A 17240-nucleotide genomic window follows, 5' to 3' on the forward strand; every position below is an offset into this window, starting at 1 on the left:
GCTCAAATAATTCATGCTGGCTCAGGAACTTCTGGATATGGCTGTTCCTGCCAGAACTATTGGGTTATTGGCTGTGGTGGCATAAAGACGGTCTTTCAAACTCATATTTTGGGCCTACTCAAGGTTTTGTTTCTTTCTTTCAATCTCCCATTTCTAGGGTGTGTGTTTGTTCTAATTCCGAATGTATCATCTCAGAACAGATCCCCCAATAAGGAAAAAAAAATTACAAAAAAGATAATTTTTTTATTTTTTTAACATCTTAATTTTATTTTATATTTTTCAGCGTTCCAAGATTGTTTATGCACCACACCCAGTGCTCCATGCACTATGTGCCCTCCTTAATACCCACCACCAGGCTCACCCATTACCCCCCCGACCCTCGCCAAAACCCTCAGTTTTTTCTCAGAGTCTACAGTCTCTCGTGCTTCATCTCCCGCTCTGGTTTATCCCAATTTCACGTTTCCTTTCCTTCTCCTAATGTCCTCCGTGTTATTCCTTATGCTCCACAAGTAAGTGAAACATCTAATTGACTCTCTCTGCTCGACTTATTTCACTCAGCATAATCTCTTCCAGTTCTGTCCATGTTGATACAAAAGTTGGGTATTCATCCTTTCTGATAGAGGAATAATACTCCATTGTATATATGGACCATATCTTTATCCATTCGTCTGTTGAAGGGCATCTTGGCTCTTTCCACAGTTGGTGACTGTGGCCATTGCTGCTATGAATATTGGAGTACAGATGACCCTTTTCACTACATCTGTATCTTTGGGGTAAATAACCAGTAGTGCAATTGCATGGTCATAGAGTAGCTCTTTTTTTAGTTTTTTGAGGAATCTCCACACTGTTTTCCAAAGTGGCTGCACCAACTTGCATTCCCACCAACCATGTAAGAGGATTCCCCTTTCTCCACTTCCTCTCCAACACTTATCTTCTATCCTGTTAATTTTGGCCATTCCAGCCAGTGTAAGGTGGTATCTCAATGTGGTTTTGATTTGAATTTCTCTAATGGCTTATCCATACACTGAAAAATCCATACTCCTTTATAGTGGCCTCATACTTAATCAGTTCTCCAAGTGCTATGAATGATGCCACTTAGGAGTAGAAATTGAGGATTGTTGCCATGGCCTTTGGAGTGACCTGAAGTAGACCCAATTGGAACAATAGCTTTGTAGGTAGGAAAGGAGCAGTAGGAAAATGGGAAGTTGACTACCCGAATTCCCATTACTCCCTTCCCATCTTACTCTGCATTTGTTAGTTTGGTTTTTGAGAGAGAGAGAAGAAATTTCTCTAAATGTAAAATCCTAATTGCTGCAGATAAGCCAGTATGGCTCCTTAGTTGGGGCCAACTTGACTGGGAGAGACAGAAGAGACTTCTGTTTTCTGGGAGCTGGACATTTCAGAATCATCTGTCATGGGCTTCCCACACACCATCTCCATGATGCAGGCTCGGAACTGGAAGGAAAGGGCAGAATTGGAGCCGGCCCCTTGTGACCGGTACGGAGGAAGTGACATCAAGAAATGTGGGGGACACAGAGATCTCTTTGTTTTCCCAAAGCCTTGTGCAATGCCTTATACCCAGGATCTCCTCACAGGTTTTTTTTTTTTTTTTCCTTTTAAAGATTTTATTTATTAAAGAATGAGTGGAGGGAGGGGGACAGAGAGAGAGAAAACAGACTCCATGCTGAGCATGAAGCCTGACACGGGCTCTATCCCAGGACCCAGAGATCCTGACCTGAGCTGAAAGCAGACGCTTACCTGAAGAGCCAGCCAGGTGTCCTCTCCTCAGGTGGTTTTGAATACAAATGCCTAATCCTTAGAGCTATTCCTGGGTCTACATGAATAATTCCTACATATTTTGGCTCAGAGGCTTCACTTCAGGAAACCTCCAAGCAGCACTTGCCTCATCAAAATACTGAAAAGCAAGGCCAGAGTAGGCCTGCCCACCCACCCCACCATTATTAGGGTTGCTCCCAGTTGGAAGGAATTGCCAGTTTTGTTCTCATCCAGAAGTTTTGAATCTGTCTTTGTGGACTGAGGAAACAAAACAGCTATTAATTCTCAAAGCAGGGAGTTTGCCCCGCAAGAGAAGAACTCTCCTAGATTCATCTAAGTTTGGGTTTTTATTAGCTCAGATACAGAATTTGGGATAGGAGGCCACTTGGTACCTTCAGGTGATAAGCTGTGTTAGATATTTATGAATGTGTTGGATTTCTGTGCGTTTGCATACACTCTTGCAAGCTGGAAGTTGGAAGGGAAAGGATTTAGAGCTTCTGAAATGGAGGGACTAGGAATTTAGGAGAATGATTAATCTATAAGTTTTTCAGAAAAACTCCTTTCGCTTCACATCCTGCCCCTGGGAGCAAACTGATTTTTATGGCTCAAGTTCTGTTTTCTCTGGATTCTATTACCTTGTCTTGGTAACCACACCCATCTCCCTGTGCTTACCAAGGGCTTCCCTTGTTCACCCCTCGGAACCTTTTGAGTGGAGTCTAAGGTGCTCTGAATCAAAAGTTGTTAGAAAAGAACCAGGTCTTACCAACAGGATTTCATAGGAGTGTAAATAGAGAGCTTTACCTGCTTATTCATGAAGCAATAGATGATGGGGTTGTAGACACAAGCACTCTTGGAGAAGAAGGCAGGAATGGTGACCAGCCGTAGGTCCACCCCGTGGTTCCGGTTGTTGATCAAGTACATGGCCATCGCAGCATAGGGCGTGTAACAGAAACAAAAGGACCCCACCATCACCACCACCATCCGGCTCACCTCCCGCTCGGCCTTCTGGGTTGAAGCAGACTCCTGTTGCTGGGCTGCAACCTGGGCAGAGCACAGAGAAACACTCTTCTCCCTGGCCCTCACCTCCCACGTCTCCACCCTTTCCTACCAGGGGGGCATCCCCTCCAGTGGCCGCTCTTCTGTCCCAGCTTCTGGCCTAGCGCCTCTTGCTCTCCTTCCCTGAGGAAGGCAGGGTGGAGACGGCTCTCTGGTCTGTGACTTCGGAAGGGATCACACGAATCTCTTGCCACACATTTGAGCCCTACTCTTCCCACCATTCCATCATACTCCCTGGCCCCACTTCCTTCACTGCTTTTAGATATCCCCTCTACCTGACTGTGGACGTTTCCAGATGTCTCCTGTTCTAAAGCCCTCACCCACTCTTCCCGCTCATTTGGAGCCCCCTGACCGCCCCCCCCCCCGCAACCTCACAAAAATAACTCACAGCTCGGAGGGCTCCCAGCAGCTGCGAGTAGGAGAAGCAGATGAGGGAGAGAGGCACAATGAAGCAGAAGATAAAGAGGAACCAGGTGTAGTACTCGCTGCGGTATTTGGTGCCCACGGTGTACCAGTCGGGGCCACAGGAGCACTGCAGGCCCTCAGGGATGTACCTGCAAGGGACCAAGCACTCACCCACCGGACAACACTTACCCACTGCGGGGCTCACCACAAGAATGAGTGGAGTGGGACCTGAGGTTCTGGACTGTGCTCTCCGCTTAGAGGATGCTCCAGGACTCCCTGCACGGGCAGTTTCTGTCCTTACCAGCTGAGGCTATAGCAATTCCAGCTGCAGGGTGAACGTTGGCCCTTGCCTCCCACAGCCTGACCTACTCCACCAGCTCTTTAAAAGTGGAAGATGGGGCGCATGGGTGGCACAGTTACGCATCTGACCCTTGGGTTTGGCTGGGTCTCAGGGTCGTGAGACTGAGCCCCACGTCGGGCTCCACATTCAGGGCAGAGTCTGCTTAAGACTCCCTCTCCCTCTGCCCCTCCCCGACCCCCGCCCTCTCTCTAAAAGAAAGAAATTTTAAAAAGGTCAAAGACTAAGGTCATACCCAACTCTTTCCACCCACACCAACCTGAGCTCCTAGCTCAGCACCATTGCCCTACACTCTCACCGGCTCCAGCCAAAGAAGGGTGGGATGGAGACGCCAATACCAATGGTCCAGGTAGCCAGGACCACCATCAGTGCGTGCTTGGAGCTGAAGCGGAAGTTGCCGAAGGGCTTACAGATGACCAGGTAGCGCTCAAAGGCCAGGAAGGCCAGTGACCAGCCTGTCACCAGACCTGTAGTGAAACGTGAGGGTAATTGGGGTAGACAGCCCCACCCAGCCTGGCAGGCAGAGTGGCTTACAGACGGTGGAGCAAGAATGGGTAAAGAAGGGATTGGACTGATGGTTGGTGTGGAGTTTGGGACTCGGTTAAACTTCTAGTCCCGGCTGGTTTGTACCCCAATGATAAAGAGCACCAAACTCCTTTTTTCCCGGGCTCCTCTTTTAAGGGCCCACTCTAACCCAACATTCTGGCCCCTGGTTCCGATCCTGAAGCAGTCCTTTGTCTCCCCCAAGTCTCCTTCCCTGGCAGTACCTGCTGTAGAGCCCAGGAAGGCCTCCAAAGCACAAATATGGTGCCCAAAGATGAAGTATCCATGACAGCTGGCGATGAAGACGCTGGACACAGAGATGCAGTAGATGAAGCCCCCCAGGGACACATTGACCAGAATATAGTTGAGTGGCTGTCGCAATTTTTTGTAGCGGAGGGTGGCCACCAGCACCGTGGCATTGAGCGGTGTCCCTGCAAAGAAGACAAAGCCCATGAAGACTGCCTGGAGGCGGAAGGCCCAGACCGGGGCAATGTGGTACTGAGGCCCATCCCATGGCCCCACCAAGGAGATGTTCTTGAACAGATAAAACTCCTCCTCCCCTGACATCTTACTCACGGGATGTCCCCCACCCTCTCTGATTCCTCTTATAGGTTACCGTCCCACCACCACTTCCCCCGCCTCCAAAGCCCCTTTCGGGCTCCCTGAATGATCAGTACTGACCCTAAGCCTCCTAAGGATGAGTTTGAGATTAGAGATGTGCAAGCCCCCACCTAAACCTTTTGTGGCCCCAAAGCCGATTGTGTGTTCTGGGGAGGATAAAATACTGGACTCAGAATCGACAGGCAGTGCTGGGTGCTGGAATGAACAGGAGTGGGCTCACGGCAGCTGAGTGCTAAATGCGTGCTGACCCATATTTAGCAGAGATGTGTCCACTTTCTGTGTGTGTGTGTCCTTTCAATGGAACTATTGAGGGTCCGCCTTTCCATTTGGCTTCCAGCGTGACTACATCCCTATATGTTTCTGCACCCCTCTGCTCCCTTGTGGAAGGTGCCCCCTGAGGGTGCCCCCTGAGACTACCCCTCCAGAGATCTTGGGCTCACAGCCAGCCTGGGAAGCAGCCTTGGGCCACAGAAGGGCCAGGGGATGGGGAGCATCCTGGGTGGGAGCACCTCCATGAAGGGCCTTCACAGACCAGTACAGGGGCAACGGGACTATGCTGCCGCTGTTTCTTCATGTGGAGTGTACGCAGGGAGGTTTTCTGCTCAGAAACCCCCACCCCCAGCCAGGCTGAGGTTGGTTGGCTCAGTGGCCCCCCACCTTGAACTCAGCAGTGCCCAAGTCGCCAGCATGTTGCCCTGTCTGGTCTCCAGTCCTGCCCGGCTCTCACAGCCGGACTCAAGACCTGGCCCGTGCAGCCTGCCCCAGTGAGGCCAGCTCTGCCCTTAGTCCTGTAAATGTGTCCCCCGCCCCACCTCAGTGGTCCCTGAGCCCAGAGATAAAAGCGATGCACTTTAAATATAGGTATAAGGGGAAGTGAAAAGTGGCCCCTATTGGCACCGTTGTTTGTATCCCATGAATCCCCCCACAGGGAAAAATTATAAACAAAATATGAAAAACGACTCCTGGAAAGCACGATCAAGTACCCCAAGACAGGGCAGCAATGGAAAGGACCCAATCCTTGATTGAATGAAGGAACCATCTACATGCAAATGGATTATTTACTGAGGGCACTCCCCAGTCTATAGGGGCAGGGGACCACTGAAACTCCAGTGGAAAGTCCCAACCTTTTTCCCCTGAAGAGTCAGAGGACACAGTCTGGGACTCCAGAGTAGCTGAAGATGGAAAGTGGGTCCCCTGAAAGGAAGGATGCCCCAGAAGAAGCAGCCTTCAATTCCGCACACAAACTCCCCTCCAATCCCAGGCTGCTTGCCTGCTGAGCTATGCAAGGAGGAATGTCCCAGAAGCCCAGCAAAGGCAGGAGCTGGGGTGTCTGAAAGCTGAGCAGAGGTTCGGGCTGCTAGCCAGGGCCACAGAGAAAGAGTATGAGTTTGATTCCTCCAAGTTAGAGGGGCGGGGCAAACACTTCTGGCTTTCCATCTGAAACTCCAAAAGGCCACACCTTAGGACTAACATCTATGTCCCTTGAATCCTGAGCTAGCCATGGCCTCTCCTAGGTCCATCCTGAAACCTTTCCAAACAGTCCCTTCCCACCTTATTCTACCCAACCTCAGATAGAGGGCCAAGGGGCCCAAGCTGGGAGCAGCTCAACCCTAGGTAAGATGGGGCTGATGCCCAGCACTCAGGGGTGGGAGGGGTGGCGACAGCTCAGGCCAGATAGAGCCTTACCCAAGTATAGGTCTTATTGGTACTGACGCAGGAGACAACAGACTTTCAGAGTCAGTGAAGCCATGGAGTAGGGAGCAGGAAGATTTTGAGGATGGGGCATGGGGTAAAGGTGGAGGGTAACGATACAAAAATGGGAGAAATTTTGAGTACATTTGACATACACAGTGCCCTTTTTGGGTTTAAAGTCACTTTATTAGTTTGGGAAAGTGATAATATACGAAGGCTTTACAGAAGATTATGTTAGAGAGATTTAGATCAGGATTTCTCCCCCTCCACACTAGTGATACATTGGATCAGACAACTCTTTGCTGGGGTAGGGTGTGCGGCCGTCTTGAGCATTGTAGGACGCTTAACAGCATTCCTGGTTGCTACCCACCGGATGCCAATGGCACCAGCACTGCCTCAGCTGTGAGAACCAAAATGTTTCCAGACACAAATATCCCCTGAGAGGCAAAATCACCCCCCTTTTGCCCCGCACCTCCAGTTAAGAACCATTGACTTAGGGGCACCGGGGTGGCTCAGTGGGTTAAGCCTCTGCCTTCGGCTCAGGTGGTGATCTCAGGATCCTGTGATCGAGCCCCGCATCGGGCTCTCTGCTCGGTAGGAAGTCTGCTTCCCCCTCTATCTCTGCCTGCTGCTCTGCCTACTTGTGATCTCTCACTCTCTCTGTCAAATAAATAAATAAAATCTTAAAAAAAAAAAGAACCACTGACTTAGATTTAGACATATAAATGTCCTGAACCAAATGGAAGAAACGGTCAAGAGGGAATTTGTTTTCCCAGTCGTTCTCATTGTCTAGAAAAGGGGGATTTTTATAAAGACTTATTTTTTCATTTTATTCATTTATTTTTTAAATTTTTTTTTCAAAGATTCATTTATTTATTTGACAGAGAGAGATCACAAGTAGGCAGAGCAGCAGGCAGAGAGAGAGGAGGAAGCAGGCTTCCCGCTGAGCAGAGAGCCCGATGCTGGGCTTGATCCCAGGACCCCGAGACCATGACCTGAGCCGAAGGCAGAGGCTTTAACCCACTGAGCCACACAGGCACCCCGATTTTATTTATTTATTTTTAAAGATTTTATTTATTTGACAGGGAGAGAGAGAGAGAGAGAGAGCACGCGCACAAGCAGGGAGAGCTGCTGGTAGAGGCAAAGGGAGAAGCAGGCTCCCCGCTAAGCAAGGAGCCGCATGCGGGACTCAATCCCAGGACCCTGAGAGCATGACCTGAGCCGAAAGTATACACTTAACCGACTGAACCACCCAGGTGCCCCTATTTTTCCATTTTAGAGAGAGAGAAAGAGAGAGAGGAGCTGGGGAGGGGCAGAGGGAGAGAGAGAACCCCAAACAAATGGTGCTCTGGGTGCAGAGCCTGATGCAGGGCTAGAGCCCACCACCCTGAGAGCATGACCTGAGCTAAAACCAAGAGTCGGATCCCCAACCGACAGAGCCACCCAGGAGCCTCCAAAAGAGTATACTTTTTGAATAGTTTCAGTGTTTTGGTTTTCCTTTTTTTCCCCCTATTCTCTTCAGGAGTTCATTCATTTATACTCCTACCTTTTCCAAAAGTAATTTAAGGGAAGTTTGTGGGAATCTGTGGGACACAACAAGAAGTCATGAATCAAATGTAGGAGCAAAAAGAAGAGAACAACAGCGGGGAGTTCAAAAGTCAGGAATTAAATTGAAATATGACCACACGTTCATGCTTCCTAGCTGCTAGAGTGGATTACAGGTATGTCCAGGACTGAATATTCAGAAAGTACAAAAGAATATACAGTGAAAATCAGCTTATCTTGCAAACCAGTTCCCCTCTCCCAAGGCAACTAGTGTTGGCTTTCCGCTGTGTTGTTGATACGTAGGAGGTGACAGTGAACTTGAAATGTTGTGTTGTGACAATGTTAAATCTGTTGAATACAGACCCATAAGGGTTCTCCAGACAAATGATGAGATAAGAGAAAAGGTCTACATGCTGACATGGATATGAGCAATCATCAGAGAATTTTTGCCTGACCAAAGGCCACCCTCTCTTGGGCCGAAAGGGAGGAAGCTCCGAAAGCCACAATTCTCCCCCAGAGAATTCTGTCTACAGCTTTTAAGCGCAGACAATCAAGTCATTGAAGGACTAAAGTCCCAGTGCCCACAGCAAGGCCACAGTAATTTTAGCCTGAGGGGGAAAGCGTATGGTAGGAGCCAATGGATTCTCTCCCCAGACCCCTGCCATCCTAGAGGAGGCGGAGTGTTGGGGGACTTTTATGACTGTCTCGGTGGTGAAGAAAGGATTACTGGTATTTAGTGGGCAGGACACTATTCCAGACAGGCCACACAAGGAAGAACGAGCCTGCCTCAAATTCGAACAGCACCCCCCTAGAGAGAAGCACTGGCTGGAATCCAAGCCCCGTCTCATCCCTGAAACATTCTTAGCCCCTAAGAGCCTCTCTTGGAGCCACCTCACTTCCTGGCACATTTACCAAGAGGAGCAATTTAGGGAATGCTTGCTGAGGTAATGGAATGACGTGTTGTCGACTATGCTATTATTTATAAGGCAGTTTAGAACTGGGGAACAGCTTCCCAAAAAAGTCTCTTTGGTTTTAGAATAGATGAGCTGTTGCCTTTGTCCCTGGCCACGATGAGTTAGCAGAACCAGTTGTCTGGTCCAGCCCTCCTGGATCGAGACCATGAAACTTCCCCAGATACAAACGAACGCTGGCCAATCCTCTCTTTAAAGTGAGGGGCCATTCTTCCTGCCTATCCAAGAAGAGGCTGGGCTCATTAGGAAGCCTGCTTGAAAGGATGGAGGCAGGAGGCTTTCTTTGGGCTTATGGTTTCCACTCAGAGCCAAGAGATGAGGATAAGCCCAAATATTTGTTGCCACGAGTGATTTTTTGTGTACTCCCCTGAGACTTTTCTTTCACATACTCACTCACTCATTCATTCCACAGACATTTGCTAAGTGATGTCTACACTAACGGTTGTCCTGGGAAGATGAGATTAATTTGGTGAAGTGATTACACAGAGCCCAGCGCATAGAAACGCTTGGGAGTCTCTTGTCAGCGGGACTGCTAAGTGCCAGACACGAGGCTAGACCCCAAAGACCAGCAAAACAGGGCTCTGCCTTCTGCGGCCAAGCAGGGCCCGAGGGGTAGTAGGTGGGGAGGAGAAGTGATGGCTATGGTACAATCAAGAATGAAAGATAGAACCTGGCAGGGCCCACTGGGTTCGCCCACAAGACCCCAGTTTCTGAACCTCCCCCTCACTCTCACTGGGAAACTCCCAGCCAGAAGGAACCCACCCAAGCCACACTTAGCCTGTTGGCAGGTTTTTTTCCTGCAGCCTCCTGGGCAGGATGAGCAGGGCAGGCTGGGGTGTGGGAGGGAGTGTGAGTATTTACAGGATGTATTCCCATCTCTAGTTTTCTAGAAAGTCTGGGCAGCAGTGTCTACTGTGTTTAAAACAGCCATCGGATTTAGATAAATGTGCCTCTTGTAAGCCAAATGCAGATTGATTTCCTATTCTTATGATGGGGACAGGACCTGTCTCACATGGTTGTTATAAGATTAGATAAGATCTGCAGAGCAAGGGCCCCTGGGTGGCTCAGTTGGTTAAGCCTCTGCCTTTTGGTCAGGTCATGATGCTGGGGTCCTGGGATTGAGACCGGCATCAGGCTCTCCGCCTGTCTCTCTCTCTCTCTCTCTCTCTCTGCCTGAAATAAATAAATAAAGTCTTAAAAAAAATCAGCAAAGCACAGAACCCACCACCCAGCCCCTATTAAGCATTAAAGAACAACTCTCCTATTGAGTATTTCCCCCCATCCTCTGCTCCTTTGTACAGCATCTTACAATTTGCAGACCACCTTCATGGACATCATCGCGCCTGTTCCCCAAATTACCCTGCAAGGCACACAGGGCAAGTGTTCCTTCCCTGACTGACAGATGAAGAAACTAAGTCGGCAAATGTCTTCCAGTCAAGGTGATCTGGGTCAGGCTTCTCCTTCCTCATCCAGGAGGCTGATGATGTAGAGGATTTATTTTCTGGTGGTCTGATCATGAGGAACGAAAGAAGGGTTGTTCTTCACGGGGTGCAGTCTCCCTCTGGCCTGGGGCTCCCTGGGAAAGTAGAGGTTGCTGGACCCTGGCTTCTTCTCTGCCTTTTCTCACCAGCACCCCCACCAAAGTCCACGTGGTAGCCCCGGGGAAGAACCGGCTGGTCCTGGGGAGGGGGCCCTGCCTGGAGCTGGTGCATGGCTCCACAGTGGGCCAGGGAGGGCCAGAAAGAGCCAGGAGAGAGGCAGCCAGGAGAGAGGCAAAGCCTGTTGGAGTGCAGCCGGCCTGGGCTAGTTGCCAGCCTGGGAGAAGATTCCACCTCTAAGAACCACAAACCGAGCCTGCTGCTGATGTGGCAGGGAAGGCACATCTGGCCAGACATAATCATCAGTGGCTCGTTGGTCTAGGGGTATGATTCTCGCTTAGGGTGCGAGAGGTCCCGGGTTCAAATCCCGGACGAGCCCTTATTTTCCTGATTTCTTTTTCCTGCACCCCAACATACACTGCCTGCCCCTTTTAGGGTTGAGGCATAAAGACAGCCTAGTGGTGAGTGGATAAAGGACCCTAAGGACAAGCTGCCAGTCATTCTCCCCATTAGCCATGGCCCACATATACCCCATTATTTCCTCAGGCCAAATGGAGAGGGAGGCGACTGGCATCAGGAGCTGAGCTAGAGAAGGTAAGAGTCAAAGAGTTGTATTGTGTTAGGCAAAAAGAGCCTTTTGGAGGGCCTCAGATGAAGGATAAATAATCAGGACAATTTGGGGGGTGGGTCTGAGCCCAAGGTCAAGAAAAGACAAGCTCCTTGTATAAAACTCAAGCCATGAAATGCACTGGATTCGAAGTTCAAAAGGTAGGATTAAAGTTACAATTTTGAGTCTCAGGTTTCCCATTGGTAAAATGGGCACAGTAATACTTTTTTCTTAGAGTTCTTGGGAGGATTAAAGCAGAAATTGTATGTGAAAACCCTTTGCAAACTATAATGCGTCTTACAGACATAGGGATTATTTGAAATAATGCTAAAGGTAAAGTAAATGTAGGGGCGCCTGGGTGGCTCAGTGGGTTAAAGCCTCTGCCTTCGGCTCAGGTCATGATCCCAGGATCCTGGGATCGAGCCCCACATCGAGCCCCACATTGAGCCCCACACTGAGCCCCACATCGAGCCCCACATCGGGCTCTCTGCTCAGCAGGGAGCCTGGTTCTGCCTCTCTCTCTGCCTGTCTCTCTGCCTACTTGTGATCTCTGTCTGTCAAATAAATAAATTTTTTAAAAAATCTTTAAAAAAAAAAAAAGATGAAGTAAATGTAGAGACCAACTTCTGGAAACACAACAGAATAAACTAATGTAGCTATCTCCTCACCCAGTGTCCCTAAAACACATACACAGAAATGTTGAATACAATAGGATTTAAAAATTAAGATCAGAGTGCCTGGCTGGCTCAGCTGGTAGAACATGTGACTCTTGATCTCAGGGTTGTGAGTCCAAGCCTCACATTGGGCATAGAGATTACTTAAAAAATTAAAAGAAAAAAAGAGCATTAAAACAAAATTAATATTTGGATGGGGCAAAAATTTTTCTTAAAAAAAAAAAGAAAAGAAATTCCCTGGGTGGCTCAGTTGGTTAAGCATCCAACTCTCGATCTCAGCTCAGGTCTTGATCTCAGGATCGTGAGTTCAAGCCCCACACTGGGCTTGAACTGGGCATGAAAAAAAAATAAGAAGGAAATTCCCAGATATCAGAATTAAAGAAGGAATACAAAGCCAAGGAAAAGAGAAGTAGGGGACCCATGGGTGGCTCACTCTGTTGAGTGACCAACTCTTGATTTCAGCTCAGGTCATGATTTCAGTGTTGTGGGATCAAGCCTGAGTGGGGCTCTGGGCTTAGTGTGGAGTCTGCTCAAGACTCTCTCTCTCTCCCTCTCTTCTGCTCCTCACTCCACTTATGCTTGCTCTCTCTCTCTCTCTAAAAATAAACAAAATCTTTTTAAAAAACAAAAGAGAAGAGAAGAGGAAGCTGTCACAGTGGCCCGTGGTGGGTTTCAGAAACAGATATAAACCAGGGACCTGGAGCTGTGTTTTAGTGCTTCTAGTTATAAGATACATCACTTCAGCACACCAGAGATGAGAAGCTGGGTCTGAACCCCCTACACAAAGCTTAGAACATCAAAGATCTAATTTATCCATGGAAAAAAGATGAAAAATGATGCACACCAGTCCAAGGAACCAACGAAAAGGAATAGAAACACAAGTCATGCCAGAAATTAAAGTCTTGAGCCTGAGCAGATGCTTGTATTGCATTGGACTTATGTTATCTATATGACACTCAATCTCCAAGCAGAGAAATTAAATATAAACCTGGTTCAGTACCCTTGGAATACCGTATAGCCCCACAGAAGCAAGAAAGATCTCTGTCATTGAGACACCTGGGTGGCTCGGTTGGTTAAGCAGCCGACTCTTGATTTCAGCGTAGGTCATGATCTCAGGGTCCTGGGATAGAGCCCTGCACTGGGCTCCATACTCAATGGGGAGCCTGATTGAGGATTGTATCTTTCTCCCTCTGCTCCTCCCCCTGCTCTTGCTTGCTCTCTCTCTAAAATAAATAAATAAATCCTTTTCTTTTTTAAAAAATTAAAAAAGAAAAAAAGCACTCCGTTGCAATGTTTCATAACATAGGGCATTGGAACTCTCACTGAAGAAACAAACACCTACTGAAGAAGAGTTCACAATAAAATATCAAACTAGACAAGGAAGCAATCCACCATAAGGAAGAGTCAGCAACACAAGGAAACAACATGAAAAACACTATATGGTAAGTATACTTAAAATTATTAAAGACAAGAAAATAAACCATAATGAAAATGTTGCACTGTTAAAAAAAAAAAAGCACCTTATTTAGGGAAAAAAATAAAACATGAGGAAAGACACACCATTGAAATTAGACTCAATGACACATTAAAAAGTAAACTAGACCCAGCTGATAAGAGAATTAGTGAGTGGGAAGATAGAGCTGTTGAAATCACTCAAAATATGGAAAGGGGGAAGTGATGAGATATGAAATATGGAAGAATAGTTAAAAGATACTAGTGAAAACATAAGACAACATTAGCAACAAAAGACTATAGAAAAAAAGAGAATATCTTCCAAAGGCCAAGAGAAAGCTGTCAACCTAAAATTCTAAGACATTTGAGAATGTTCATCAAAAACTTTCACTGAAATGCTTCTAAAATATACACTTCATAAGAAGGGAACAAATAAGCAAGGAGTGAAATGCAAGAAGGAATGGTGAGCAGAGAAATTTATAAATACGTTAGCGACTTTAAACAAGCCCTGAAAGCTACTGTTAGTGGAATGTAAATTGGTCCAACTGCTTTATGGAGCCATTTGGTAAAAATCAGTAAAGTTTAAGGTGAACATATTCCATGACCCAGAAATTCTACTTCTTGGTATCTACACTAGAGAAGTGCTTACGTATATGCCAGAGACACAGGCACAGCACTAACCACTAAAACATTGTTTTCTTTTTATTTATTTATTTATTTATTTAGTTGTTTGTTTATTTGAGAGAGAGAGCACCTGCAAGTCTGGCCAGGGGAGGGACAGAAAGAGAAGGAGAGAAGCAGCCTCCCCACCGAGGGCCAAGCAGGAGCCCATGTGGGCCAATCTTGCAACCTTGAGATCAAGAGCTGAGCTGAAATCAATATCAACCAAGCCACCCAGGCACCTCTGAGGTGTTGTTTCTAACACAGAAAAACTGGAAACAGCCTGGATGCCCATTAGCAGAAGAACGAATAAATTGTGATATATTCAAACACTGAAATAATATTCAGCAGTTAAAATTCTTTAATTAGAGCTATATGAAATACAGATATATGCTTAAAAAATGTCGAGAGAAGAAGAAAGTTTGCAGAATGTTTATTTATTTTTAAGTTAACTCTAGGCCCAAAGTGGGGCTCAAATTCTGGACCCAGAGATCAAGAGTCGCATGACCTACCAACTGAGGCAACCAGGAGCCCCCAGAGAGATGTTTTAAAATACACGAATCAATATTTTGTTGTTTGTGGATACAAACATATAAAGTAAAACTGTGAAACCATAAATAGAGGGGCTATCCCTGAATCAAATATGGCAAAAGGAACAGTTGTTGGATTTCAGTGGTGAGTACATGGCTATTTGTTGTTATATTCTGTACTGTGCTTTTCTGCCTGTTTGAAATATTCACTTTCTTTTTTTCTTTTTAATGGGCCTTTCGAAATAAGGGTAAAGGGAGATAAATGCCTGCATTGATCCTCAGAGGGGATGATCTGATGGGATGGGATTAGGGGGAGGCTGAGTCCAGAGTACAGGGATTACAAGGATTAATTCAGATCATCCCCCCTAAACTGATTACCTGGCTGGCATCCCCACCACACCAGGGCCCTTCACATATGCATCCCTGGACCACAGTCCCCATCTGCCCATGCCAGCTAAGTTTTTACCTCCTGCCTCCTAACTTCAACCCCACCCTCAACCCAGTACTGATCTGTCCAGGATTTGCCCAAATTTGGGTCCTGAAAACAGACTGGTTCAGGTCTCTCCTGAATGCTCCCCAAATCAAGGGTGAATGGTGACCTGCACCCCAGAAGCCAAGGAAAGATTAGTCCTAATACTCAGGATCAGAACTCCCTGAGGAAAGCCTAGATCACTGAATGTCATAGTGGACAACTTCCTCTCCTGCCCCTCCCTCCATGAACCAAGAAGTTGACAGTCAAGGTCAACTGTTACCTGAACTTGCTGGCTGAGCCAGGACTACAATGGGCTGTGCTTGGGCATAGCAAACAGCCATTGGACTTCCAACCTTCCAGCGTGTCAGTCTCCAGAGCTCTATGCCCCCATCTTGACACCCTGCCACCCCCATGCCAGCCATGTTTGAACAGGCCTGATATCCGCAGCAGACTCCCTGAATGGGGTCCTTGTGGGCTTGTTCAACAGCCTTTCCCCACACCTGGATCACCATGACCACAGGATCTGGGGTGTAATCCTGTCTTCTGAGGAGCAAATGAAACCCTCTTGATCTGACCTCCTCATTTCTCAGAGCACCAAGCTGGGGGTTTGAGAGGGAGGAAAAAAAGAGGTGGGGGAGGCAGACACTTATAGGGCAACATTATGCCTAATAGGTCACATTTAACTCCATGTGAAATCATATATTGAATGTTAAGACAGCATTCACTGGGTAGTTGAGAGATTTCTCATTCATTGTGTCAGATACTTCGTCAGATGCTGGAGATACAAAAATGACTAAAGTACTTCCCAATCTTCCAGAACTTGGGCAGACACAAGAGTATATACCTGACCTTGACACCTGAAAGTGACAGGGGCTGCCCTAAAAGGAAGGATGGGAGGGGAACAGCTGGCCTCTACTGTTCTAAGGGTGGACATTAGGGAAGGCTGCTAGGGGTGACTCCTCATGGATGGTTGGAGAATAAGTAGGGATGTCCCCGCAAAAAAGGGCCTCTTTGGGGCGCCTGGGTGGCTCAGTGGGTTAAAGCCTCTGCCTTCGGCTCAGGTCATGGTCCCAGGGTCCCGGGGTCCGGGGTCCCGGGTCCCGGGGTCCTGGATCGAGCGCATCAGGCTCTCTGCTCAGCAGGGAGCCTGCTTCCCTTCCTCTCTCTCTGGCTGCCTCTCTGCCTACCTGTGATCTCTGTCAAATAAATAAATAAAATCTTTTTATAAAAAAGGGGGGGCCTCTTTCCTGAAGAATATGGAGGGCTCGTGAACCTGCACGCCCGTAGGCGTGAACACAGACAATGTATGTCCATAACCTGGTGAGCGAATATGGAAGGAAAGGGATTGGTGTGCGTCCCTGGCTCAAGCATCTCCTAATACATTTCTGGATGTGTTGGGACTGCCTGGTTGTCGAGTGTACTCACTTCTTTACTGGCTGAGACCTGGAGAGACGCGAGAACAATTGCCTCCTTAAGATCGCGCTCACCAGGTAGATGATGTTCCCTGAATGAGTGACTAAGTGAAATAAGCCCTCTGGGTTTCCACATCTCCTTCGTGTGAGAGCAAATATCAGTAGTGCTACAGAGGCAGGGTGAGTAGGGGTGGTGGCTCGAAGCTCAGAGGGTGTGGGGTCGGGTGGGAAGGCAGAGCGGTGGAGAGAAGAGGTCTTCAGGCAGCGAGGAGTGCGTGGGGCCAAGGAGCGGCCCTCCCTAGAGAGTCCCTGGTTCTGGCTTGGTGGGGGCGCGAGGAAAGCAGAGAGATCGGGGCCCTACAGTTCACGGATCTTCGCCTTGACTTCCCTTCTCCTGCCTTCACGCAATCCTGGGACGCAAGAGGCCACCGCACAGGAATGGGGCTTGGTGGTCTGGGGTCCGCGTCCATTGCGGAGTTGGAGGACTCGGGTCCTGCTTGGTGGGCGTGTGTCTGAGCGTTTTGGAGGAAACAGGACCAGAGGATTCGTCCCGCTCTGTCCTCCTCCCCCATCGCTGCGCGGGACGGGGCTCTGAGGCGGGGCGGCGAGGGGTCCCCCCGAGCGCAGCCGACTGGGGCAGGACCCTTCGCCAGAACCAGGGGATCTTGTGGCCACTCCTGGGGCAACCTCAAGCCCCGAGTAGCTCCCGTCCGCTCCCCCTCTCCCACGCCCGGGCCCTGGGGTGTGTCGGGGGACCGGCTCCCTTGGCCTCTCTGCGCCCGCTCGCCTCCACCAGGTCCCGGAGCGCGGTGCAGGGAGGGCTTCCGGGCGGGGGCGGCGTCAGGTGGCCGGCCAGGCCCCGCCCCCT

The 17240-nt window shown here is 48.5% G+C and overlaps 1 protein-coding gene across 1 annotated transcript; it reads right to left on the reverse strand.

Annotated features, from left to right (window-relative positions):
- Positions 1–1335: 1335 nt before the first annotated feature.
- OPN1SW (opsin 1, short wave sensitive) lies at positions 1336–4705 on the reverse strand (the record flags this gene model as incomplete). Its single annotated transcript, XM_080818864.1, has 5 exons — positions 1336–1455; positions 2578–2817; positions 3221–3386; positions 3894–4062; positions 4363–4705. 5 exons carry the CDS (start codon positions 4703–4705, stop codon positions 1336–1338), a joined length of 1038 nt encoding a protein of 345 aa, XP_080674990.1.
- Positions 4706–17240: the final 12535 nt, after the last annotated feature.

This window comes from Martes martes (genome assembly GCF_963455335.1).
Source record: "Martes martes genome assembly, chromosome: 11".
Taxonomy (NCBI): Eukaryota; Metazoa; Chordata; class Mammalia; order Carnivora; family Mustelidae; genus Martes; species Martes martes.